The sequence below is a fragment of the Pithys albifrons genome, chromosome 4 (assembly GCF_047495875.1).
Source record: "Pithys albifrons albifrons isolate INPA30051 chromosome 4, PitAlb_v1, whole genome shotgun sequence".
Lineage (NCBI taxonomy): Eukaryota > Metazoa > Chordata > Aves > Passeriformes > Thamnophilidae > Pithys > Pithys albifrons.
The window spans coordinates 16,843,190-16,869,703 of record NC_092461.1 but is presented as its reverse complement, the minus strand read 5'-3'; the positions used below and the strand labels follow the sequence as shown (position 1 = coordinate 16,869,703).

At 41.1% G+C, this 26,514-nt stretch overlaps 2 protein-coding genes and 1 long non-coding RNA gene across 4 annotated transcripts; 1 reads left to right on the top strand and 2 right to left on the bottom strand.

Annotated features, from left to right (window-relative positions):
• Positions 1 to 1,598: 1,598 nt before the first annotated feature.
• Positions 1,599 to 10,007, bottom strand: LOC139670853 (uncharacterized). The gene is made up of 3 exons (XR_011697588.1): positions 9,994 to 10,007; positions 3,488 to 3,532; positions 1,599 to 1,640 (listed from the first exon to the last, which is right to left on the bottom strand). It is a non-coding gene; the product is annotated as an uncharacterized lncRNA (long non-coding RNA).
• Positions 10,008 to 14,372: 4,365 nt separating this feature from the next.
• MRPL36 (mitochondrial ribosomal protein L36) lies at positions 14,373 to 15,298 on the bottom strand. Of its 2 annotated transcripts, none has more exons than XM_071552998.1 (2): positions 15,122 to 15,298; positions 14,373 to 15,008 (listed from the first exon to the last, which is right to left on the bottom strand). In XM_071552998.1, the coding sequence occupies exon 2, from the start codon at positions 14,996 to 14,998 to the stop codon at positions 14,732 to 14,734; it is 267 nt and encodes an 88-aa protein (XP_071409099.1). In that variant the 5' UTR covers positions 14,999 to 15,008; positions 15,122 to 15,298; the 3' UTR covers positions 14,373 to 14,731. The 2 variants fall into 2 exon arrangements, with proteins under 2 accessions (XP_071409099.1, XP_071409098.1); XM_071552997.1 differs by having other exon boundaries at positions 15,084 to 15,182.
• On the top strand, positions 14,799 to 21,050 carry NDUFS6 (NADH:ubiquinone oxidoreductase subunit S6). The gene is made up of 4 exons (XM_071552995.1): positions 14,799 to 15,330; positions 16,278 to 16,331; positions 19,799 to 19,921; positions 20,904 to 21,050. Exons 1-4 carry the CDS (start codon positions 15,193 to 15,195, stop codon positions 20,967 to 20,969), a joined length of 381 nt encoding a protein of 126 aa, XP_071409096.1. The 5' UTR covers positions 14,799 to 15,192; the 3' UTR covers positions 20,970 to 21,050.
• The last annotated feature ends 5,464 nt before the right edge of the window (positions 21,051 to 26,514 follow it).

Below are 26,514 nucleotides of genomic sequence, written 5' to 3'. Positions count from 1 at the left end.
CTAGGATCTATATAGCAAGTTGGTTTGCTGGTTTTATTCTGCTCTATTACAATGATATTATTTCAGGTTTTTTAATGTTCTTTATATTTTTAACTTCACTTCTGTGAAACTTTTCTCTATTTTTAAGTTGTTACCTGTTGGGATTCTTGGTGTTTCTTTCTTTGTTTAACTGTTTTGCTGTTGTTTTCTGGCAGGTTCTCCAAAACTCAGTTGAACCCAAGACTTAGACAGTATTTCATTAATACCTGCTGGAATTTTACATTTAATTAAAATATATCTATGTCAAACACATTCAAAAATTCCTTGTAATTCTACTCCAGGCAGAAAATATGCAGAATGCCTTGCAACTTCCCCGACAACTTCCCCTTTCACCTGCCTTTAGCTCAGCTTTAGCTCAGGGAGGCTTCCCTGCTGCAGGCAGGTCCATGGAGATGCCACCATAGACAGTGCAGAGGGATGCCATGCTGTTCCTCTCAGCAGCTCCTTGGCTGGGACCAGCACAGAGGAGTTATTGGCTCTCAAAAACAAGAAGGAAAGCCCTATTAACACCAGCACTTTGCCCTGCATGCTGTTACTGACTGCTTCCAGACCTCTGGATAACAAAAGCAGAGACTTCATCTTCCAGGCAAATGAAGGAAATTACAAACCAGGGCCCAGTTCCCCTCCATTTTGGAGAAAAATTATCCCACACAACAGCTGTGGCTACAGCTGTGCCCTTTGCCACACATGATGGTCTGTGGTGAGATCCACCAGGTCAAGGTGGCCAAGCCATTGCTATTGTTCCCCCGCTGGGGTCCTGTGAAGGGGAAGCTTTAAAGGACTGTCCCAGCTGGCTCTTGGTTCCCCACTGACTCAGTGTGAGCAGGACTACCTCAAGAGACTACTTTCCTCTTGAGCCAAATCCTTGGAGTTCCATTCTTGGGTGCTCACTAGTGAAACCTGGGTACTGATCATGGCTCTCCAGTCCAAGGCAGCTCATATCCTGACCAAGTCCTCAGGAGAGTGCTCATTCCTCCTCCCAAGAAGGTGGGTTGTGGTCACCCTGCAGTTGAAGACCAACCTTCAGGAGCTGATCAGATGCCACATGTGACTTCTCAGCATGACTTTTAAAAGCATAGAGCAGTCAAGTTCCCAGAGTATGGACACAGTTTGGGGAATGTGATCCATTCCGGTGAAATTTGTATTTTCTATGATCACCACTATTTTAATGATCTGTGCTGCTTCCAAGATCTTCTCTAATTGACTTATCAGGATCATTTGTCATCTGGCCATCTAGCCTTTGAACAAAAAAAGTGATGAACAGGCTGATTCATGACTATTTTATGAGTATCTCCTCAGTCTACAAGGGCTCTGCTATAATTAGCATTTCTTTTACACCTACCACAGGGTGTTCACAACTTCCTGTCACAGGAAGTGGAGGATGTCACAAGGAATGTTGTGCTGTTCAGCTTCATACTAATAAACAGGGAAGGTCTTGTTGGAGATGTGAAGACTGGGGGCAGCCTTGGTTGTAGTGACCATGAGATTGTGGAGTTCAATGTCAGGTGAGGAGGAAACAGGGAAGCAAGTAAGATTGTAACCAGGATGCTATTTCTAGTCTCCTCAGGAATCTTCTTGGAAGAATCCCATGGGAACAGGCCCTGCAGGAAAGTGGGGTCCAAGAAACTTGGTTAATATTCAAGGATCACTTCCTCCGGGCTCAAGGACAACTCATCGTGATGAGCAAGAAATCAGTCAAAGGCTTACTCAAGCATAAGCAGGATACACACAGGAGATGGAAGCACTTGGAATGAATACAGAGAGGTTGTCAGAATAAGTAGAATGAGACAAGGAAGGCCAAGGTCCACCTGGAATCTGGCCAGGGATGTTAAGGACAACAAGAAGGGCTTCTTCAAATACATCTGTAACAAAAGGAAAACAAAGGATAATGTGGGCCTGTTGCTAAATGGAGGGAGAACCCTGATAACAGAAGACACAGAGAAGGCAGAGTTACTGAACACCTTGTTGGCATCAGTCTTCACTGACAAAACCAACCATTAGGAATGTCTGACCCAGAAGACCAGGGTAAAGAAATCTTGTAAACAAGACTTTCCCTTGATCAGTAAAGATTCAGTTAGAGAACACCCAGGCAAACTTGACATCCCCAAGTCCATGGGCCCTGATGGGATGCATCCATGAGTGCTGACAGACACCATGAGTGCTGCATCCAAGGAGCTGACAGACACCATAGAGAGGCCACTTTCTGTCATCTTTGAAAGGTCATGGAGATCAGAAGAGGTGCCTGAGGACTGGAAGAAACCAAATGTCACCCCAGTCTTCAAAAAGGCAAGAAGGAGGACCTAGGGAACTGCCAGCCAGTCCACTTCACCTCAGTTCCTAGGAAGATTATGGAGGATCTCATTCCAGAGGCAATCTCTATCCACATGGATGACAAGAAGGTGATTAGGAGTAGTCAGCATGGATTCTCTAAAGGTAAATCATCCTTCACCAACCTAATTGCCTTCTTCAATGAAACAACTACCTGGGTGGATGAGGGGAGTGGATATTGTCTGCCTTGACTTCAGCAAGGCTTTTGACACTATCTCTCACAGAGATCTTTCCAACTTGCCCTACTTTTATCAGGAATTACTCAATCCTGGATATCTTTTTCTGTGATCAAGTTCACAATGACAACTGAGATAGGAAATTAAGGATTTTAAACAAAAAGTAGTCTTCACCATAATGAAGTAAAACATTTTCTTTAATCACAAACAATGGTACATAAAATACCCAACAATATGTAGACTTAAGCAGAAATCATACAGCTAATGTTACTTTTTTCCATTTTAATGCACAGGTTTTGTCTTTATTTCAAGGGGAAGGGGTAGGAAATGGAGAAAAGAGAAATTTTTTACTATTTTAACTTCAGAGAAGTGCTACTGAGATACTTTTTGCCTTGAATGAGTTTTATTTTTCGTGACTGTGGAGTCATAAGATTTGGGGTCAATCAAGTTTCTGAAGGAAGAGAATTCCACATTAAGAACACTCATCTTTCTCTTTGCTTGAGAAAGGCTTTTAACGCTTCTGTACTGCCAGCTATAAAATATGGAGCAAAAGGGTGGGAACATTTAAAACACTGGAGCTGAAACTAAAACTTGGACAATGAAGCATGAAATGAAGTATGCTTCATATCACAGAGAAACAGAATTAACAAATAGGTAAGACAGAGAAAGTGTGTAAAAGAAAGTCTTTATGAATAAAAGGACACTAGGATGATTGTATCTCAAAGAGGCCAAAATTAAAGATGGAATGCGCTTATGAAGAACCATCAGAACTTAGAATGTATAATAAAAAGACCTTTTCTTCTCTGACCTACCTCAAAGCGGATACATGACTGGATTTCATGAAGAACAATGAGGGCTTCAGAAGTGTAGGGATTTAAAGTATTATAAAGCAATTAGAAATTACATTCATTACACTGTGCTACTTGATAGTAGTATATACTTACCTATTTTGAAGGAAGGATTCTCTTCTGTTTCTAGCGATAAGCTTTCTTAAGGGAAACCATAACAACAAGAGAAACATTAAGAGTTTCTATAAACTTGTAATCACACATGTCATACACAATGTACTATTTCCCTCTTTAATAGCAGAAATTCTCAGAAATAATATATAGCAGATGCTTCAAATTATGTTTTCTAGGACAAAAGTTAATTCTAAAGTAAGTATTCCATGAAAGAGAAACAGAGAAAACATTTTTACATGTCTATCATTTGTCCTTAGAGGACACAAAACAAATATGTTTTTTAAAGCTTGACACTGGTATTATTCTGTGTGGCCTCCGGCTATATGCTTTTTCCAGTTTGTAGAATTGAAGGATAAGAAAACAGCTTTGCATTAAGAGGAACACATTGTACAGGTTAATCATAACCATGCAGAAATCAAAATGCTGCCAACAAAATAATGGCGTACTGGTGCCAAGGGAGTCACCAGGATGACTGTGAGGGAAGCTGTAGGAGAATAACAACTCGTTTGCATGTGGGGAACTATTTCAGGCATGTGCTTCTAAATGAATTATTGATGTTGCTGAAACAGAAGTTTTTACTACTGTCGACAATAGCAAATACTCGTAAAAATTTAATTGGCTAAAAGTTAATTTCAGTGTTCCTCAATCATGAAATGCATTAATTGAGAAGAGCCTTTTTTAAGATGTTTAAATTTTAAAAGGAAATAAAGTAGAAAAGCAGAATCAGGCAGGGGAATTTAACAAATGTAAAAAATGTTGACAGAAGTGAGAGTCATTACTTAGTCAATATTGTATCAATTAACCAAACTAACTGTAGTCCCTGATGAGAACTAAGTAAAATGGCATGATTTTCTAGTCTGTCTGACTCATTCCCATTATCTCTTATGTGTGTACATTACTGTATACAAATGTGACAAACTCAAAGGCAGTGCCACATAAAATGTGGAAGAATTAGACAAAATAGTGGTTTTAAGGATTTTAAATGCTCTAAATCCATTAAGTAATAAATAAATCATCATTTTTACTGGTGACAGTTGCTACTTTTGAAGGAGAGTGGCTAGTCTGCTCCCAGCTACCAGCTCTCCTTAGGCTGTCATGGGAACATCTGAGAATCACTTAACTATATTCTAAACAAATGGAATCCCAAGCTATTGGTAGAAGTACTTACAGATTTTCAGTTTAGGTAGTTAAACTATTGGAAAAAAAAAAAAAGGAGAAAAGTAAACATGAAGAAATTTTTTGTTAAGACGTGTGACATCAGGGTTAGACTGACCTAACTGCAACCATAGTCTTTTTAGGTAGTACCGACACTGAGATTTTAAGTCAGCATAGTTTAACAGAACAATATAATCATATTTAAATAATTATTTCAGTGGAAAACTACATATACTATTGGAGGGCTAAGCTTGCAAAATATTTTTTTTTTAGTTGCTGAGTTTATATTTATAGCTTCTCTATACCTCTGAGAAGCTGTTGAAAAGAATCTGTTCAGAGGGTACAACATAAAAGATAAGAGCATGCAATTTTATCACTGAACTAACAGGACAGCCTCTAGTTCCCTTTGAGGGATTTGAAGGTAACCCAGAAAAAACTCGTATATTTGCTGTGCCTGTCAAGTGTCTGAACATGGCAACAAATTCACAGAAATACCTGAGGAGGCCACTTGCCCTCCAAATTCCCCATATAAGAAGCTGTGTGGTGAAGCTTCCTTTGACATCAGTATAGTAACCCTGAAGGTCCTTAAGAGAAAGTGTTCACAACACTGTGAGGTTCATGGTAACTTCCATATTTTCTTTCAGGACAGCAATGAGGCTGTAACATTTCAGTGAGCAACACTGCTGACACACAGGCTCATTTGATGTTGTCATGTCACCATTGCTTATTATGTAAGGGAACATCCAACAGAAAATTATGTAAAACTTACTTTATTTAGTTATTTTAATATCAGTGGTCACACATAGGGGGGTGATTCTTAAAAGCTAACAATCCCTTCTTATCAAACTAGCTTTGTTAAAATAAAAATTGTTAATTGGTAAGGACTAGCTTTTAGCTCTGAGCTAAAATTATACATGACAAAATTATTTGGATTAAACTGTACAGGAGATTGTCCTGAGATCTGTTCAGCTATGGGGCTTACATAAAGAAAAGACACCCAACTCTAGTGCTGTATTGTTTGTGACAACTATGGTGATCTAACAGGTGCCACAAGGCTCCTTCCCCCCACAGCTTATTCAAATGATTACCATGATGTACTACACTAAGTTTGCCCAAAATATATCTAGATCACAGACAGGTAAAAGTCTCATTCACTTTTATAAAACAGTTTGAAGACCTGCACATATATCCATTTGTAAAAGAGCTAAAAAATTCAAACAATGCAATAAACTATAAAAGAAGAACCAGTGGACAATCTTTTGTTTGTATAGTTTCACCAATACTGGTAATGCACTATCACTATAACTAGCTCTAACCAGTAAGATTATCCATCAAAAATACAATACATACAGTGTGAAGTCTGAATTTCTTAGGAGTAAATTTTTCTACTGTTCTTATGAAAAGGCTACAATACATATAGCCAGTGGCAAAAGCATTAAGCAGTATGTGTTCCTGTTTAACTGAGGCTGGGATACTTATTAAAAGTCTTCTGAAGCAGCTTATTTGTATAGAAGCTCAAGATTTCGTCTGAAAAGGCTGTTTCATGGGTTAATGTATTCACCTATAAATAAAAGCAGTGACAGCTCTCCTGTCAGTACATGCTGATGGACGGTTCCTTTTTCCACCATTACAGCCTTGTGAATGTGGGAAAATTAATTTAAGTGGTAGTTAATTTCTAATGAATTCCATTCAAGCGGTTAATATGGTCCCTTGATGTTATGGTAACCTTCATGGATCATTGCATTATGTAAATAAATTCTACTTTATGCTGGTTTATTAAAAAAAAGAGGAAGATTGGTGAGTCCAGTCAAACCTTCACATATACAAACTGCACAAAATTTCTTATGAAATCACTAAGAATAGGCTGTTTAAGAGGAATACACTTGGTTTCCTACAAAGCACACCATTCATCTTTATAAGACATCTAATTTTTATTTAATTTTGGCAGGATCATCTATTATTTGGAGCTGAGAATAAGACTTTTGGAAAGGAAATCCTCTTCACTCAAAACAGTATTACAAATGCAGCTTGTGTGTCCTTGAGGGACTCTCCAACCCCTTAGATCAGCTGTTTTGCACAAGCATGAATCACTGGACAGGTTTTACACATCCCAGCTCCCACCTTATTCCCTCTTCCGAGGGAAGGCCTTTGACAGGGTGTGCTCTGAGGAGAATGTATTCATGGCATCTTACTCCTTGAAGTCACTCAGATGCCAAATGAGTTGTTCAAAGGCAATCCTAAAATATGTAGGGTGAGATATGCTTCCAAGAAACACAAGGTTGATATTCATCTGTCACATCAGCAAAACAAAAAATATTTGGGAGGACAGAATTATGTAAAATATTTCAGGAAAGATTAACTCAAAAGGTGTATGGTGTAGCCAAGAAGTCTACGAATGTATGCGAGGGAATGCTTGTAGGCAGAGGCAATATCTAAGACAATTCAGACAGCTAGAAAAAAAGTTAGCAAGCTTTGGGCATATATGAGAATGACTTGTACACTGAAAAGCTTTCATATAGTGAGTGATCTCATAAAATATATTACCTCTATTTACAAATCTTATCTCACAAATTCAAAAGTTACACAAAAGTGTTATCAGGATCATGAGAGGAGCAGAAAGCCTTCTTCATGAGAAAAGACTAAAAGAGCTTGTTTAGCTTAGGAAAACAAAGATAAAGGAAGAACATGATAGCTACCTAGAAATAAATATCAAGTGGGTAAATTCCCGGGAACAGAAGTGGTGTTTAACAGGAAAGATAACGTTCACCTAAGCATAAACAAGTTGTGACTAAATGTAGAGTTGGAGTTGGATTAGGAAGAGGCATTAACACAAATGAACTCTACCTTGGCCCCTCCCAAAGCCCTACCACCACAGCTCTCTGTCCTGCTGCTCACACCACACACTGGCATTGTCTGATTCATTCTTAGTGCCCAACTACGTCACCTCTCCCTGTGAGCCTTAATGGGAGATGCACTAAGTCTCTCTCTTTACTTTTTCAAGCAGTATCAACAGATGCCCCCAAAATTCACCAGAAATTATCTTCCATAAAAATATTTTCATCTTTCCTTGCCTATTTTTCCTCCTGACCATTCTTTGAACATTGCACATTATAATTCTTAAGTTCCTTAAGAAACAGCATTATTTTCTAGGTGCCCAAGACAATGAAATGGGTGATTTTTGGCTTTCCATGTTTGTGGTTTTGTTGGATAATGTTGAGGACATATGCTGTGTGCAGAAGGCCATGGTATGAAGCAATGTGAGACATCAAGGCCAGCTGGAGTAGTTCTGGTGACATGGGATGGGCTAGAGGAACCAGCTGTACTGTGTATGAGACTATGACTAGTTACTCTAGTGTGGCCACTGAACTGTTTCTGGGTCTGGGCTTTGCCTGAAGAAAGCATCCTGGGGACTGTCGTGCATGCAGGGCAAAAAAATCAAGGGAACAAGATGCAGGAGCAAAATCAGTGATTTGAACTGATTCATGAGATGCCTTATGTTTCAAAACTCTAAAAAACCCATCCTAATATATATATATGGATTCACAACAGCTTGAGCAGCATGTCAAAATATAACTGCAAATGGGAACACCATGAAATCTGAATGTCTTTCACTGTGGTTTCAGGGGTATTAGGACAAGTGATACATACTCTGCTTTACTTAGTAGTGATTCAAGAGTGATACAGATCAAACACAAAATTCAGGGTAATAAACACTACTACTAATATAACAATACAATAATATATTAAATATATTAATATAATACTAATAAAACATAATAAAAATCAGAAAAGTAGTAATAATGATAATGAAGCAATGGGGAAAATTTTATGCTGCTCAATACACTGACCCTAATGAAAACAGTTTTGTTTGGATACATTTGAATGCAAAGTCATACATCTAGCAATTAGACATTGCAGCTACACCTGCAGAAGAGAGGGTTGCGAAGTATCAAGTAATGTAAAGCCGTTACTGGTCATAAAAAACTGACAGTAAATAAACTCTACATAAAGCCATAGCAATAGTGTGATCTTCAAATGAAGGAAGCAGATTAGTCAGTAAAAAATTCAGGAGCATTTTAATCTCAGTGTTCAGCATCACTAAGGTTGATTTTCTCTATAGTTCCTGTGTCCACATTTTCCAAAGAAATGGCAGAAAGGTACAGAAAACAGAAATATCCAAAGGTTTGAAAAAACATTTTATACTGAGAAAGATAAAGGTGATTCATCTGATCAGCTTAGCAAAAGACTAAAAGAGCAACTCGAATTTAACAACTATATCTTCTGAAGGAAAAAATACCTAATGAAAGGCTCAACAAAATTCAGTAACTGCAAATTAAAAACACCTTTTTAACAGTGGAGTGACACTATTCTGAAACAATCATAATTTTGTGGCTGCCCATTTATCCACAGCATGGTCTCTGGCTGCAGCCCTGTTTTAGGTTTCATGTCATTACCTCTGGTAGAATAGAATTCTTCAACCTACAGATCAAGCCTCAGGTTACCACTTAATATTCACTGTATTGTCATTCACTTAAATGCATCAAATAAGTTCCTTTTTTGTGACTATGCAACTGGTGATCAGAACAAATGCCCAGACAATATAAAACTGACTTGTTATTTAATAGCTAGATGAACAGTCAAAGCAAAAGTACTTGGCACACAATCTACATGCAATAGTTCTAATCTAAAGCATGAAGTTCCTATGAAAGTGATCTATTTTAGATATCCCAGCATTTATAAATAGCCTTCTAGGTTATTTCCTTTGTAGTCATGAGTTCCTTTTTAAACTGTAAAGACTCTAAGATTGCTTACTCCCAGTCTTTTCCTCATTTAGGAACTGTTCGTTACCAGTCTTCAACCATGTACAACAGAGGATTACATTAATCCCTGCCTGATCTTTTGCTTGCTATTAACCACTAAACTGGTTCAATCTATTTTTAGATCAAATAACTTCACAAAGTTCACTTTTTATTCCTTTTTACACAATGTGGCGCATAAGAACTGGTGGCTCTTGAAAAATACTGCTCATTTTCAACACTATATTCACATTTACAGACAACAGATTTCAAAGTCTGATGCACAAACTTCTAGGTGAAATGGCGAATTTTTCATTTCTGGAGGCAGGTGGATAACTCCAGCAAATGACAGCTTCATCCTGGGTGCCAATATTCTCTCAGTACCAACTTTCATCATTTTTAGATCAGGTTCAATGTCTTCACTGTGATGAAGCTCTTATAAAGATTGCTGCCTCCAATACAAGTGGGATACGGAGCAATAACAAAACTGCTGCAATTTATCTCCCACAGGTATAGAAGTAAAACACCACCACTTACCTACATAAACTGGGCTGTAAAGTGTGACAGTTCAAGAACAGCTTCATGGGCAGTTCAGCTATTCCTACAAGAAGACAAATTCAGTCCTGGAGAGCAGAGGAGACTGTACAGGTGAGGGCATGACCCCTCACAGGTGTGGTGAGTTAAACTGTCTCAGGTGGTTGGAAAGAATCCAGCTCCTTCTCAGCCTCTGGGACTAATATGTTCATCGCCCCACCCAATTTAAGGAATCAGTACAGATTTCAAGCTCCAGATCAATAATTTGATAAGCTGCAATATAAGAAATACAAGTATTTAAATGTATAATCAGTTTTATTAAACTGAATGGGATTACTGTATCCTAAACTTGCATTTTAAGAGTAATTTGAAAGTTTTCAGCAGTGTGTTTCAAAGTGTGACAACCCTTGCTGATTTAGAACTTTAGAATACAGTGATACTGCCAATAAATGTAAACTAGCTTTGGCAATGAAACCTCTGTAGTGTCAGGTGCATGGAGCTCGCTGAAACCACAGAAAGACTTTGGTGTTGAAGAGAAGATATTCTGAGCAGTGCCTGCAATAGCATGCTCTGTGTCTGTTTGCACTGCTAAACAAGAGGAGAAAGCAGCCCTGCTTCTTGCTTTTTCCTTGTTTAAGAGCATTTATACTTTATTTTTCTTGCAAAATAATACTTCCAACTTTTAATTCTCCTTTGCCTAGTCATAGACTGATGGATATCGAAGAAGAGTCACTTATTTCACCTCTATAATTAAAGTTTCCAATTAATATTTGGCAAAAGCATTAGCAATTTCTCTGGAATATTGCTAAAAATTACAGATTCTGCAAGGGTCACCTGTCAGTCAGCTAACCTGAGTGTGTACTGCCTTGATCTGAGCAGACACAGCTTCCCAGTACTACAGTTCCTAAAGACTTCTCTCTCACTTGTCTTCACTGGAGAGCTTTTGTCCAATACTATAATTCCCATACACTCAATCATAGACAAAGTCTAACAGTTATTAACATACATGAGCTCTAAGATTTCTCCTTCAGTTGACCTAAATACATCTGTACCTGTTGGGTATCAGGAATCTGACAGTCACATTCCCTAGAAGAGTTCTGAGGAGTCAAGCAAGTTCAGTTTCTCACACTGCAAATGATTTTCATAATTGCACAATGAAGACAGTCACGGGAGACATAAGTTGTCATGTTCTCACTCCACTGTGGGGATTTAAAGAATGAAGAATTTCTGGAAAGCATAACCTAGACACAAACCCACCAGGAATCCAAATGCTGAAAACGTAACTGGAGCCTTAGTCTTGTTTCAGTTTTCAGTGAAAGGATTCTTCCTGTGTTATTGGATCCTATTTCCCCCCTTAAACCATTTTACATTCTAATTGCACTCCCCTTATTTTTCCCCTCCTTTTCATCTTCAGGTGAGAGAAATAAAAAAGAAAATGCATACAATTATGGAACTAATATAGATTGGTACGTTTAGTACTCCAGGACTAAAGTTTTGGCCTGTGTAGCTTAAGTAGTTGTTGCTCATCCCAGCGTTTGTAAACAGCTGTTTAAGTAGAACAACATTCAGAAGTCTGTAATGAACCCTTAGCTACCAGCCACTAGGCTACTGGCTGACATTATTTCAGCTGCTCATTTTGCAGTTGTTGCAAACAAACCTAAAATAAACATGCATCACCATGAGCTCTGGTCACCTTCTTCATATCATCCAAACGACAGAAAGCTATAGAATCTGATTTTTAGAACACTTTAACAGCTTGTAGACGTAGACTAAAAAATGGTACTTACAGGTGTGAGATTCAGTACTCTTGCCTAACATTTGGAAAAATTGAGACAAAGGCAAAATTACTTTTTCAAGATTATACAGCAAGTCAACAGCAGAGTACAATTAAAATTGAGAGCTTTGTAGTTTCCAATCCTATAGAATCCTCTGCCCAAATATGCTGTTTCAGTGATGGCTGTGAATGCTCCACTCTTTTAAATACTCCACCCCAGGTATCACAGACCGTTCAGATGACAACACGTATTATTTATAGCTGCAATATACACCTGAATTCTAATAAATTCACAAGTTTCAGACCAGTACCACTACATTCTAGGGTTCTAATTGGGAAAGAAATTTTCTTCCTTGTAAGTTGTTGCTCTTGAGTCAGCACCGTATAAAACTTTGTTTTAGACTAAAGCAGGAGATGAAAATATAGTAATTTGTTCCTTCCCTCTGCCGTACAGTAATCCTAACCCCAATTTTCACTCCCTGTTACTGAGTGTAGACTCTGTTTGAGACCAGCATGGCAGAGTCAATCTGTCCCAGAGTCCCACATGAATTTAGAAAGTCTGGCCAGAGAACAACTGCTGCTCCTTGTCCTGGCAACTCGTATTTGCAGGTCTCTCTTCACCATCTGATGCTGCTTTTGGCAAGCGAGCCCTGGTTGGAACACCTCCCCAGCGACTCGCCAGCACAATTTGTCTCGTATCAGTGAGCTGCCTTCTTCTGGCAGAACCAAAGGGCTGGATGGACTTTTTGGAAGGCAGTAAGACCAGCTGACAATTATTTTTCCTAAAAAAACCCCTACCAACCTGCAGTCCCTCACTTCATCTAATGACAAATCCACAGCTCAGCCCTTGCACAGTTCTTTCCATCCTCCAGAAAAGTAGATAGGCCTGGAAATCACTGGGTTTTCCTGACACTGTTTACCTTACAGGTACTAATACATAAACTCACAAGGTATTGCAAGGGTTCACAGCACACAGACGTTTTCTTCTGCTGTAACAAAACACACAGCACGCACCTAAAAATGTGTACCATTAACATTGAGAATCAGAGCTTTTAGAATCTCCAGTTGCTAAGCCTGCTTAACTGGAAAAGTGTGTTAAAGGTGTAAAATTTTTCCACTAAATTTCTCTGCTTACATTTTATTCTCATGCACAAGCTATGGGAATTCAGAAAGTGGAAATTCTTTTTCACATGTCAGAATTTCAATCAAACCTGTTGAAGTACAGCAAGTTTTCCACTACTTCAAGTTTCTGACTTTGAGAAGGCCTTAACATTTTGGATCAGCCTGTCTCTCTTTGGTGAGATGGATTTAGTTGTTTCTCTCTCCCTTCACTGACATGAACTTGTTTGATGACTCCCTAAGATGGATGTGTATGTTAACTAACCTGCTCCTTCTCTCACCAAACCCACATTTCCTGTAAGCAGATAGAGGACTGAAAAGACAACTCACCCAACATACAGAAAACCAAGCAATAACTATTGCCTCTGGGATGCTTAGCCACAGCTTTCTGGGCTTAGCTTCTCACTGTCTACCAAGCATCTAGGAGAAAAAGATGTAATTATAAAAGTTACTGCAATTGTAAAGTTGTGGAATTACAAGTAGGCAGAAAAAGTGTTCAAGTCATCATCCTATCCACATCCTATCCAATGTTACAGTAACTTCAAACACAGCGTTCAACCAATTTAACCTGAGAATTCTAAGTTGCGGACGCTCTCTCACAGTACTCCAGCAAACTTGTAGCAGTAGCTTGATAGTTCCAAAAGTTTAGTTTGGTACCTTTTGCAAACAACTTAAGAGTTCACAGGTAGATTGAACACTCCTGCCTCAAGCATAGCCGTATTCCGAAGCGGGAGGAAAACCTTCAGTGATTGTAGCAATTTCAGTTTTCTAATTAATTTATGGATACCAATCCATCAGTTTGCATTCAACATTATGCTTGGTTATGTGACCTCTGAGGCACTACTGCTCTCAGTGATTCTCTCCAGCCTCCAGTCGGAGAGAGTTGCTTCAAGGGACACAAGACAAAAAGAATTCTAAAGCCTCACTGATTTATGCAAGTGAGCCTAAAGCTTCTGCAAATGAGATGGAATCTGAAATTGCTATTTTTGTCTTCTTTGCTGCAGCACCTACACCAAATGGTTTACAATATTCACGCAAAAAGCAACAATTCCTAGGTATTGCCTTTTTGTTAGGGTTAAGGTTTGGAAAACTGCAGAATAGCAGGTACAGCAGAAACCATGAGAGGACTTCTTTGAGGCAAATGAGGCTGTGAACACTCCTGAACTACACTGTGAATGGTCAATATATCATTAAATGACTTAAGACACTGAAACTTTTAAAAGTGTTTATTACTTTATTCTGATTATAATACCACCATCTCCCTTCAAAACCCACTGATAAGCAGCAAGGGTTATCTCGCATTACTGAAGCATTATGTCTGCTGGAACTCAACAGTTTGAAGAAATTTCAGCCTCACCTATAAACCAAACATTATCTTTCCATGTAACATATTTCATATTATTCGCTACTTAAGAACCCACCTTAGCGTTCATTCGGTTTCACTATATAAACATCTCAGGGTTTCTTTTTAAGAAAAGGAAACACTGTATATTGTAAGAATGAATATCAATGGAGTTTATTTTCATTTTGCTTTAATTGAAAAGAAATGCATCTGAGATTCCGACGATTCAGTTTGACCCTTACTAATTTAACAGCGAGGCGATTTAAAGTAAGACTTCATGACTAAGATGACAAGAGGTCCTGAGAGCTGCGGCTTCCCATTTCAGTCTCCAGCATCCGCGGGCTGAAGTTACGCAAAGGATGGTCCAGGACTTAACTCGCTCTACGAATCGCTGGCGGCCCGTGTGCCCCACTGGCATCTGTCCCAGGCCGTGGGAGCAGCTCTCCCAGGCCGGGGGGCGAACACCGCGGCGGTGCTGTCCCCGCCGGGCGGGCCCGGCCCCGGTCCTACCCCTGGCGCTGCTTGTGCCGCGGGTTGGTCTTGCAGCACACGTAGAGCCGCCCGCGCCGCCGCACGATGTAGCAATCCTTGCAGCGCCGCCTCAGCACCGTCTTCGTCTTCAGCCCCGCCACCGGCGGCGGCCCGGGCGGCGGCGGCACGGCCAGGAGCCCGCGGGGCGCCCAGCGCGGTGGAGGGGCCGCCGGGCACAGGGCCGAGCGGCACAGCGAGCGCAGCGGGGCCGCGGCGGCGGCCCTGGCCAGGAGCGACAGCATGGTCGGCGCCCTGCGGGGACAGCGCCCGTGAGACACCCGCTCGTCCTCCTCTCCCCGCCGCCCCCTGTGGAGGCCCCACACCCACCTGGGCTGGGCCGTCCCGTCCCGTCCCGCCGCTCTCACCACCGTCACGCGTTCCCCCCGCCGCCGGAAGCGCGCGCGGCCCCACCCGGCAGTCACGTGGCCGGGGGAAGATGGCGGCGCCCGGCGCGACCTTCCGCCCGCTGCTGTCCCGGGCCCGGTCGCTGCTGGCTCGGCCCGGCGCGGCTGCCGCTCGGCTCTACGGCGTGCGAGCCTCCGAGACCGGCGAGCTGGTGACGCACACGGGGCAGGTGAGTGCGCCGGGCTCGGGGCTGCTGCCCCTGCGCCGCCCGCGCGGATATCGCGCCGGGGCTGTCAGCTTTGCGCTGGTCTGCTGTGATGTAAAGGGGAGGTTTGGATGGACATGGGGAGGAATTCCTTACACATTGGAACGGGCTGCCGAGGAGGTGGTGGAGTCACCGTCCCTGGGGGTGTTTAAGGGAGGACCGGCCGTGGTCCTCGGTGCCGTGGTCTGGTTAACACGGTGGTGTTGGGTCACAGCTCGGACTCGATGGTCTCAGAGGTCTGTCCCGACCTAATCGGTTCTGTGTCATTCCGTGGTTCTGCATTTGGAAGGCGCTGTGGGAATTAGCGATGATAGGCACGCAGGGGTACGCGCGGTTTCAGGAAAAGCCAGCAGGTCAGGAATTAAGGAGCGTTCACGCTGGTCTCAGCCCAGGAGCTCAGAGGTGGGAGCAGCCCTTGTGTCAGTGCCGTGTAACTCAATTTTATCCCTTCCCTAATGGAGAGCTGAGTGTGCGAGAGAGGGAGGCTCGTGGGGAGACGCGAGAGGGGACTGACTGGTGCAGGTAACATGGAAAGGCCCTCACTGGGGTTACTTAACAGAACATAAACAAATACAAAACTTGAATTTCCTAGTTTGGTTCACCTTCTACATGTCAGTGGGAGATCAAGGAAACGCATTATGTGCAATAAATCTATGTTCACCTCTACTAGAGTTAAGTCTTCTGTTTACTGGCTTTCATGCCACCCCCCACACCCCCAGTTTCTTTTCTTTTGTACTTTATAAGGTGGAATTTACTTTCTTGTGTGAGAGAAATGGAAACTACTTTTTCTGTATAGGACATACTTGTACCATGATGAACTTAAACCAAGTTCAGCCTATTTTACGAGCTTTTGTGTTTTTTGTTTATAGTTGTTGCTATTTAAATAAGATAAAGTTTGTTTTACATTCTAGGTGTATGAAGAGAAGGATTATAGAAGAGTTAGATTTGTTGGACGACAAAAGGAGGTAACGTATTCTACTGTTTGTTAGAGAAGAGGAGATACTTTGTGGGGATTTTTTCTGAATTATGCATCTGTTTATGTATCTGTGTTACATAGGTATTTTGAAACTTAATTTGCTTCTGCATAGTTAAAATTTTGATCTTTACCCAAGCTTAGTTTTTAATGAGTCCCCCTCGTTTGGAGAGCCTGAAAAGCGTTTGCTGAATGACTGATGTAACAAATAAAAGTAAAACATAGAGTATTATGAAATAACGAAGCCTCAAACGCAGTCTGGTACTACCTGCACCATCATCCAGGTATACTATTCTGAGGTATCTTGTGGGCTTGCTGCTGCTGCTTACAGTGTCACCTACCCACTCTGTTGGTAATCCATTAGCACTAAGTTTTCTCTAATGATCAAGCAGCACAGCTCCATGAGGGATCTGCTGACCTTTGGGAGAGAAACAGCGATTGTTTCAGCTAAATTCTATTTCTCAATGCCTGAGCCTCTGATTAGTGTTTCAGTATTAATGCTATAAATGTTTATGTGTAGTGGAAGCGTTACATATAAGGTGTGGTAGATTTTTAATGTAATTCCATGTAATTATTCTCTTCTCAAATTAACCTGAACTAATTATACCAATTTCCAAGTTTTCATATTGAGTTTCCCTCATTGTATAATGGATCCAATTTAACTCATGCTGTGCGATTCTACATATGAAATAATTAAATGAAAATGTCACTTAAAATGCTGAATTACCTTACTTCTGGGAGGATAGTTGGCAGAGGAGGTCTCTTCCAAGTGTACTGCCTATTTCTATACTACTTCTGTAAGTTTGTAGGAAGGGCTCCTTGAGCCTTATTCTCCACAGGGAGTGGTCCCTCTAATGTGCCTTTGCCATCAGGTGATTTCAGACTTTATGTGGTGTGGGAACACCCAAGGTGTTCGGTTCAATCCAGTTCTTGCTTCTCCAGTAAAACTCAAACTTTAAGTCTGCTGAACACGGTTTAATGCTAAGTTTTAATTGTGAAATTGGGACAAAATTCACACATTAAATACTTCAAATGATCCTCATCAGTGCTTATTAATGGGCTCTCTCTGTAGGGGTTTGCCATTATCCCACAGTGTGTTTCAGCTGCTGGTGTTAGGGTTTGGCAGCCAGCGTGTCTGTAATCTGAACATTGTCTTGTTTCTGAAGAAAAGCTCACCTGTAATGCTGGTGATTGTACCCTTCTTGAGGCTTCTTCTCCTTGCCTTCAGTGTGGGCCACATGGTTGCGCCCAGCTTGTGACTGGCCCAGTCCAGCCAGGGCAGCTTTCTTGTGTGGGGACAGGGCCTCTGGACACTCCCAGGGAGGGTGTTTGGGCCCGCACGTTGGTGCTTCAGGTGGCCAGGCCCAGGGGCACAGCATTGAGTACATGGTTGTTGTCCCCTCAGTTCTGCCAGCCTAATTTTTAATGAAATCCACGTGTTTTAGCTGATATAATTGTTCTCTGTGCTGGATGTGCAGAACTGGGGGATTAGTGCTATCTGTCAAGGATCTAAAAGAAGTAGCTTTGAGAAATCTGAGCGTGGCAACTGCTAAACTGCACCTGCTGCAGTCCAGGTCGGTCATCCTGCCTTCCATAATGCCTAAGGTGGCACTGGATCCAATTCAACACTGCCATTCCCACTCAGCTCCACCCTTTCTGCTGGGCTGGTGAGGAGAACGCACCTCAGTGTTGGTCTGTTTTAAATACTCTCTTCTGCCTTTCCTTGAGATATTTGGACTTGGGTCAAATCCAGGTTTAGTTTTATCTCGTTGGTCTCCCAGATCTTGTACTGGCACAGGCAAGTAAGTAGAAAGATTCAGCAGTGGAACTGTCAAACTGGCACTGTGGCCTGGAAAATAATTGCCCACTGAATTAAGCATTGAGCAAGGCACTCTGGATGTGCTGAGGGAAACAGACCCTTCCTGCAAAGTACTGCTGTGCTTTAGTTGAAGGTGCTTGATGTACCTGAAACCACTTCTGAGGGGTTTTTTTGTGACGTGTTTTCTCTGTGAATTCTTAGACTGTCTCTTGTTTAGTAGGCTGAACCACAGACAAATCGTAGCTCTGCAGTGGATTAGAGGTTCTTGCTTTCCCTTCTCACAAATACCTTTGCGGTTATAAAATATTGGGAAGAATGGACTTGTTTGTGATATTGAAGCAAAGGTGTATTGTGGTGCTACCTACATCCTTCTTTAAGCATGAAATCAAAGATGCACAATTTTGAGCATTATTAAAAATAGCAGTAAAAGTCCTTGCAGGTTGGAAAAATTACTTATGACTTGCGGACACAAGCCCCAGAGAGTGGGATTCTTGATGTTGCAATTTGCTTCAATACCAAAACATAATTTTTTGTTAACTTTTTTAAAGCTATCATCTTCTTTTGGTAAAAGATTTGTTGTTGGCAAAACTGACTCTTCCGCTTCTGTACCAAAAGTTCTGGTTTTGGGGAGACTTAACTGGAGACTTGGTGAAAGATACTCTGCTGTTGTGTGCAGAACTGTTTAAGAATACCATTGTAGTTCTTGAGGATTTATATAATGGATGCATAGCTCTTTTTCCCAAGAATCTCATCTTCATTCTAATACTGGCATGTTTACGAGCCTTATACACAGAGCAGTAGATGGTGCCTTCTTTGGGCTTACACATTATTTGATATTCATGTGTGTATAACATTGCCTTTGAAAAGGCTGGCCACTCCTTGAGTATTTTTACCTGAGCTGTGGTGGTAAGTTGTCTGCTAAGTGCTGACTTGGAGTCTCTGAGACTGTTGAGAAAAAAGCTGCTGTGTTGCCAGCCTGTCCAGGGATGGGTGTGTTTGCCAGGCCACGCAGGTGTGCTCTAGGAAAAAGCTCTACTTGTCAGTGATGTGCATATTCAGGAAGTGTATATGATGGATTTACAGAGTGACGTACTGACACTCAAAGGCTTTTCTTTTTTCTAATGATGAACTATTTGTCTTTCTGGCTGTTTTTATACACACCATTCAGGAGATTCCTGTGGAGTGATAGAATAAGGTGCTTGGTTAGAGACTGTAAATTACCCAGTTGTTTTATCTCATGCCTAACCTTACTTGTCTCACTATTATTTTTGAGCTTATCAGCATTGATTCTTTTGCAATTTTATCATGAAGTCACTAAAGCAGAATACAGAGGCAGTGTTGGTTAAATATCTTCTGTTCTCGTCTGCTTGTTCCTTCTCACCTCTCTGCTGAACCTGCTTGGGTTACACAGACTCAAGTGCTGATGTGGCCTGTCTGTCAGGGGAAGGGAATTTTGCAGAGTTTGATGTGTAGTTCATTGATCTGGCTTATGGCACAGAGTTGGTGGAGGAGGTGGGAGGAAGCCTATCGAGGAACTTCTCAAAGTGGCTGTAGTGGAACTGCTTGGGGAGGCAGCAAATAGCAATTGCTTTTTGTCTGAGTGGGGAAGGTATCTTAAAGTTTCCCTCTTTTTCTTACAGGTGAACAAGAATTTTGCGATTGATTTGATAGCAGAGCAGCCTGTGAGTGAAGTTGAAAGCAGAGTGATATCATGTGATGGTGGTGGTGGAGCTTTGGGACATCCTAAAGTATACATAAATTTGGTAATATCATTATTCTGCCTATAGCATGTTTTGCCTGTAAATTGTAAAACTGTCTACTTTTTGTCATGTTAGTTTAACAAAGTAAAAGGAGTAACCACTTGAGTGCTAATTTTATTTGTTGCCTCATATAAAATCAGAAGAATTAGAGGGCTCCTATTTGAAGTTACAGAAATTTCTTTTTGAAATTTTTATTTGTTTAATAGGAAAAAATTTTTTAAAAGAAATTAGGTGAAATAATAAAAAACAAGTGCCCTATGAGCAAAAAAATATCTTGCTGTGTTTTGAGACTCTAATTATTTAAATGCCACCATGTTAGACTGACAGTGCATTTGTGGTATTCTTAGGAATATGCAGTTTATTTTGAATCTTGGAATTTTAAGGGGGAAAGAGAGAAAACCAAACAACCAAATCCCTCTTTCAGTCTTTGGGAATCTTGGTAGTTCTGAAGGTCTAATGTTTCAGTCATAGGCAGAGAATCAATGGCAAATAATTGTTGTGTTGTTCTCCTATTGACTGTAGTGATACCTTCCAGTCTATTCTTGTTCTAGAGAGTAAAAATATTGAGGATATTGTCATATGACCTTAGTGGAATCAAGATGATGACCTGTTACTTAAGTTCTGTCCTTGGTATTAAGTGATCTTTTCAGAACATTGGAACAGATATGACTGAACTGGCTTAAGATGTGCAGTTTGGTAAGAGAGTCCTTTATTGTTGAAGAGATGCCACTTGGCTTGACTTTATGTTGTTGAAATTAGCGCTGGTAGTTGAAAGTCTGGCAGAAGGGAAGCTGCTTAGGATACAGAAATAAAGCATGACCCTCAGACTGTCATTTTTGCCTCTAGTGTTTCAAATAAGGTTAAACTCTGTGCTTCAGCTATAGTGGTCAGTTTTAAGATAGCACAAATAAATAAGAGAAAAAATGTCATTTCTTGAAGCATTATGAAGTGAAGTGGCAGCTGTTGTATTTTTATATTTTTGCAGGACAAAGATACAAAGACTGGAACATGTGGCTACTGTGGACTTCAGTTTAAACAGAAGCATCACTGAAAGATTATCCCTGCGTGATTGCAGATTTCTGTTCAGATGTTAATGTTTAACTATAAATAAACAATGTATTTAGAAAGCCAAGATTAGCATTTGTGTTTATCTTAACTATGGAAAGTCCAGTCTGTACCTTTTTAAAACCCAGCTTGTCAAGTATTTGAGAACTGAATGGTATTACAATATCTATTTTTTATTTAATTTCATTTTCATGTTTGCCAGACTCCTTGAAGGTTTGGAAGTGGTGGTTGGCTGCAGCATAGGTTTAGGTTGTACTGGGTAGATACCTATTCTTTCTAACACTGAGTTGGTTGTAACTGTTTGCTGGGTAATTACTTATCTTAGGTTTTTGTCTTTTGCATTGTGTGAACTGTACTGGGTTGACTCTGGCTGGACACCAGGCACCCACCAGAGCTGCTCTATCACTGCCCTCCACAAGTGGTCAGGGGAGAAAAAGTATAACCAAGAGTTTATGGGTTGAGATACGGTTTGGGAGAGATCACTCACCAAATACCATCATGGGCTAAACAGACTCAGTTTGGGATATTAATTGAATTTATTACTAACAAAATCAGAGCAGAATAATGAGAAGTAAAATAAATCCTAAAAACACCTTTCCCCCACCCCTCCCTCCTTCCCAAGGCCTACATCCTCCCCCAGCAGCACAGGGAGATGGGGAGTGGAGGCTGTTGTCAGTTCATCACTCGATGTTCCTCCCACTGCTTGGGGAGGAGAGTCCCCTGCTCCAGTGTGGGGTCCCTCCCACAAGAGACAGTCCTCCATGAACTTCTCCAGTGTGAGTCCATCCCACAGGCAACAGTTCTCCACAAACTGCTTCAGTGTGGGTCACTCTATGACAGACTGCAGTCCTTCAGGCACAGCCTGCTCCAGTGGGGGTTCCCCACAGGGTCACAAGTTCTACCACAAAACCTGCTCCAGTGTGGGCTCCTCTCTCCATGGGTCAACAGGGGGCACTGCTCCAGCATGGGTTTCCCATGGGTTCACAGCCTTCTTGGACATCCACCTGCTCCGGCACGGGCTCCTCCATGGGCTGCAGGTGGATCTCTGCACCCCGATGGTCCTCCATGGGCTGCAGGGGCACAGCTGCGGCACCGGGGTCTACACCATGGGCTGCAGGGGAACCTCAGCTTAGGCACCTGGAGCACCTTGTCTGCTGACCTTGGTGTCTGCAGAGCTGTTCCTCTCAGATATTCTCACTCTGCTCTTTGGCCACAATTACATCTGCACAATAACTTCTAGTTTTTCCTTCTTAGATATCACAAAGTCATTACCACCATTTCTGATTGTCCCAGCCTTTGCCAGCAGCATGTCCATCTTGAGCTGGCTGGCATTGGCTCTATTGGACATGGAGGAAGCTTCCAGCAGCTTCTCACAGAAGCCACCAGTGTAGCCCATCCCGTTTACCAAAGCCTGGCCATGCAAACCCAGTACAGTGACACTCTTAATTTGTTCATGGCCTAGTATCCATCACAAATGGAACTGCAAGACATGATACTCAGCATTACAACACTCCTGGGAGCAAGATTGTCAGCCCTGAATTAAGTAGCTGCACTTGCTACTTGTTTAGGAGAAACCACCAGTGCCTAAAATGATTATCAGTGCGAGCTGGAGAACTACCTAAGCTGGCACATGTGAAAAGTCAGCACATAAGCATTTGCCTTTCAGCAAAGAGGATGAGAGTATATCCAATTCTGCTTGGGATTCATACCCTTGAAACCTCTTTAGGAAGTGGGTCTTGTCAGACTCAAAAGTAGGCATTGCTCCATTACAGGTAGCAGTTTCTGCTCCTTAGATACAGGTAAGCTGACACTAAGTGCATCCACCTATGTGTAACACCACCTTGGCTGTGTGAGGCTGGTTGTGGGACATCATCTATCTACTTCCTTATTTTCACTTGGGTAACATTCCATCAGATATATAAGCGTGACTCTCAAACAAGGCTTGTCTGGAGAAGAGGGGTCTGAGTTTTGATTGGTCTTTGCTCCAGAGACCATTTTAATCTGTTGTCAGTAAATGACTTTTCTTTTAAATGCTGGTGATGGAACATGGTCCCAGGTAGTAATTGTGGCTTGGCTAAAGTTTAACAGGGCAGGATTCTCTGCTGTTCATACCACTGTAGTTAAATTGATGTGGTGGTATCATGTTGAACCAAATCATGTGAGCCTAAAGCTGCTTAACTTGCTTATGTCAATTTATAGATGAAGTTGAACCAACTCAGGCTTTAAGCTTAAAGCAAGCTCTGAATTATTCTGTCTGTAGAAGTCGTGTGTGTTTCGAGGCTAAGTTGCATGTGAGTAATTGTCTGGACAACCTTCCTCTTTTTTCATTAACTCCACATATAAGAGCTCAACCTCCCTTTCTGTCTCTACTCCTTCTTCCTCCTTCCTTCTGTTTTTCACCTTTCCATTGCTGCTGGTTTCAGTGATGATCTGTCTGGCCTTCAATTTGTTCTTTGTAATGACCTAGATTTAGGAAGTATAATTAGAGTTATGCATTGTAATGCATTTTTATGTAGTGTAGGTTACTGAGCACTGACTTCTCTATAAGGCCTGACTGTGTTATGATGGTTGTAATTTTGTAATGTTATGCAGTGGCTAAGGTAATGTAAGTTGTATTTTGAGTAGCACCTGAGCATGTACAAAGATGGCAAAGGATCCTTCCATGAAACCCAGTAACTTGCATTCAGCCTATCTGACCTTATGCAAATCATCTGTCAACTGAGCATAAACATAATGTTATGAATGGTCTTCTCATAAGTCCATCTCATGCTCTAAATATAAAATAATTACTTGGAGTACTCTTGTCTGTCTTTAAGCATGATTCTGGTTGCATTTAGTCTGGCTCTCTACCAGTTTGTAGAGCATTTTGGCTGGCAGAGTTCTCTCATGGTGCAATCATCTCTTTAAAGAGATCTGAAACAAGTAATTTTATGTGGTCCTCTTCCTTGGATCTTTGATGTTCTTATGAATAATATATCTGCTTGGATCATTGCTGCTCATAATAAATTAACAATGTTTAAATTGGCATGGCATCTGCTGAGGACCCAGACAAATCCCATCCCACTGGTCTGAGCTATGGAATACTGTTCTTGGATGTTCTCCCTGAAATATTTGTGACATGTGAAGCTGTTGACACCAGTGAAACAAAGAAGGTCCTGTGATCTTCATAGGAAGACTTCAGATTTTGCTTCTTTTCATTTCCTGTGTGCTAAGTTCATGTATCTACTTGGGAATGGCTGTTTTTATGAATTCTTGCACTTTGAGCTGAACCATCCAAGGCTGGAAAGGCCAACCTTGATTTGCAGCAAAAATAAGTGGGAAAAAGCAGAAACTTTTACTATGATTTCCACAAGTAGGTGCACATGGAAATGGATCTATGAGGACAGATTAAAACACATCAGTATCCAAGTGAGGATAGACTAAACCAGATAAGTACCAAAGCAACATTACAGTTCTCAGGCCACAATTCAGACTTGAAAGCAGTGTGGAATAAAAATTTCAGACTTAGATTCTATCAGTTGCTGTTTTGTTCCTCACAGATAATTCATCCCAGGCTGGAACTACAGTTTCTCAGAGTACAAGCCATAGTTTATACTCTCATCATGAAAATGTGAAATATTCTACATTGATGTGCAGCCTGTCTTAAGAGCTTTATCTTGCCTTTACCTAGTAAAACCAGATAGACTTTCCCCTTCTGCATATATTAAGCTTGGTGAAAATCTCTGTGTATTTAAACTTCCAAAATAAATAAGGATCATCCATTCTTTCCCCCACATTATTTGGTAGCTATCTGTCGTCTAAGTAGAAAGCAACTAAAATGAATTTACAAGGCAAGTTCTGTTTGTTTACAAGAGCACAAGTCATTACTATGACTGTGGTGCAGTTTGCAAAGGCACCTTTTCTCTAATACTTTTCAGTCATATGGTATCTGATTGTGCTCTGGAAGTTGCTCTTGTAACAGGCTTCTCCAAATCAGCAAGTAGCATCCCTAAACTTCTCACTCTCTGACCTGGAGGTAATATTTGCCCTTTTTCTTTCAAGCTTTTGGAAGTATCAGACAAAATACAGAATACTGTAATAGCAATAGAAATGTTAGGTTTGGTAATATCCACATTGTCGGATTGCTTAGTGTGTTCCCTGGCAGTGGTATGCATTGTTTTGAGAGGCAATGAAATCTTCTCCTGGTGGTCTCTTACTATGTAATCAATGTTTAAAGCCAGGGATCCTTGGGAAGCCCATCTGACAAATGCAGTCTTGCCAATGGAATATATTGTTCAGGGAAAAATGACCCTGCATTCACCTTGTCATGAAGTTCATGTCACAAGTTATCATGAGTCTTCCTCTCCAGGTCTCCGTCAGGGAAGAACGGCAGTTTCAGTTTTCATTATCAGAGGCAATATAGTAGACCAGAAATAAGTAGAATCATGTACATAACATGTATCGTTCCTGTAAATGCTGCTGTGATGTGGACCTTTTATATCTTTTGTCAAGCATTGTCCAGATGTTAACAGTGTGTGCAACAAAATATGCCTTGAAGAACTTGCGTGCCTGGCTACTGACAGCTTTCAGTTCATGCTTTCCAGTGCTGAAAGCATTTTCTACTGACTAATTGCAGTGGAGGTTTTTAAATGGAACATGATTACCATCTGTAAAGCAGCTCATGGAGCTCAGGTGTCTTTGAGATATGACAAATTTACCTGACATGACAGGAACTTATTTCTACACCTGGCAGTTAGGCAGTCATTACTGATTGTTCCAGGTTGGCATTGCTATCCATCGCCATCCAAACCCCTCAGTATTCAGGTGTCAGAAGTTGAACTGAGAAAGGAAATACCACCATGTGGAAGGACAGATCGTGGAATTGCTACGGGGAACCAGGGGAACTGTGCAATATGGGAAGGCTGTGATGAAGCACTGGGAACATTGCCTTAAACCACCTCTCATTTATTGAAAGGGGTTGTTAGTGCCCCTCAGTGTGGTACAAATACTGTGAGAACATGCGTTGCTGCATTTATCCACGCATCTTCTGCTGAGACAACACCCTACTTTTGGAAGTCGTCTCCATCAGCCTGCTGTGCACAAATTTTTAGTGACGTACCCGAAACTCTATGCCAGGACAAAAGCTATCAACAGCACTTTCTAGTTGAGATATTTTAGTGAGTGCTGTAGTTCAAACAAAAAGTTCTTATCCCTAGGTAGTGTACACAGTGTGCAATGGAAACATATTTAAACAGTACAGAATTTATAAAACTAGTTGCAGCTTTGTAGTTATTTTTCCACATTTTTTTATATGTTCAGCTTTGGATGTGTTTTCTCCTCCACATTTTTTTAACTTTCCTCCTGCTTTCATTCTTGTTCTCTTCATGTTTTTTTTGCTCCCTCCTCCCCTCCAATTTCTTTAGTAAGTACTGGGTCTTTGACATAGCAATGGCTATTTTAAAATAAAGTTGTCTTGTTGGAACAGCGTGTAATGCTTATCTCCAACTTTAGTAAAAGAGTGCCTAACTCAAAAGCCTGTTTCTTTTTGAAAC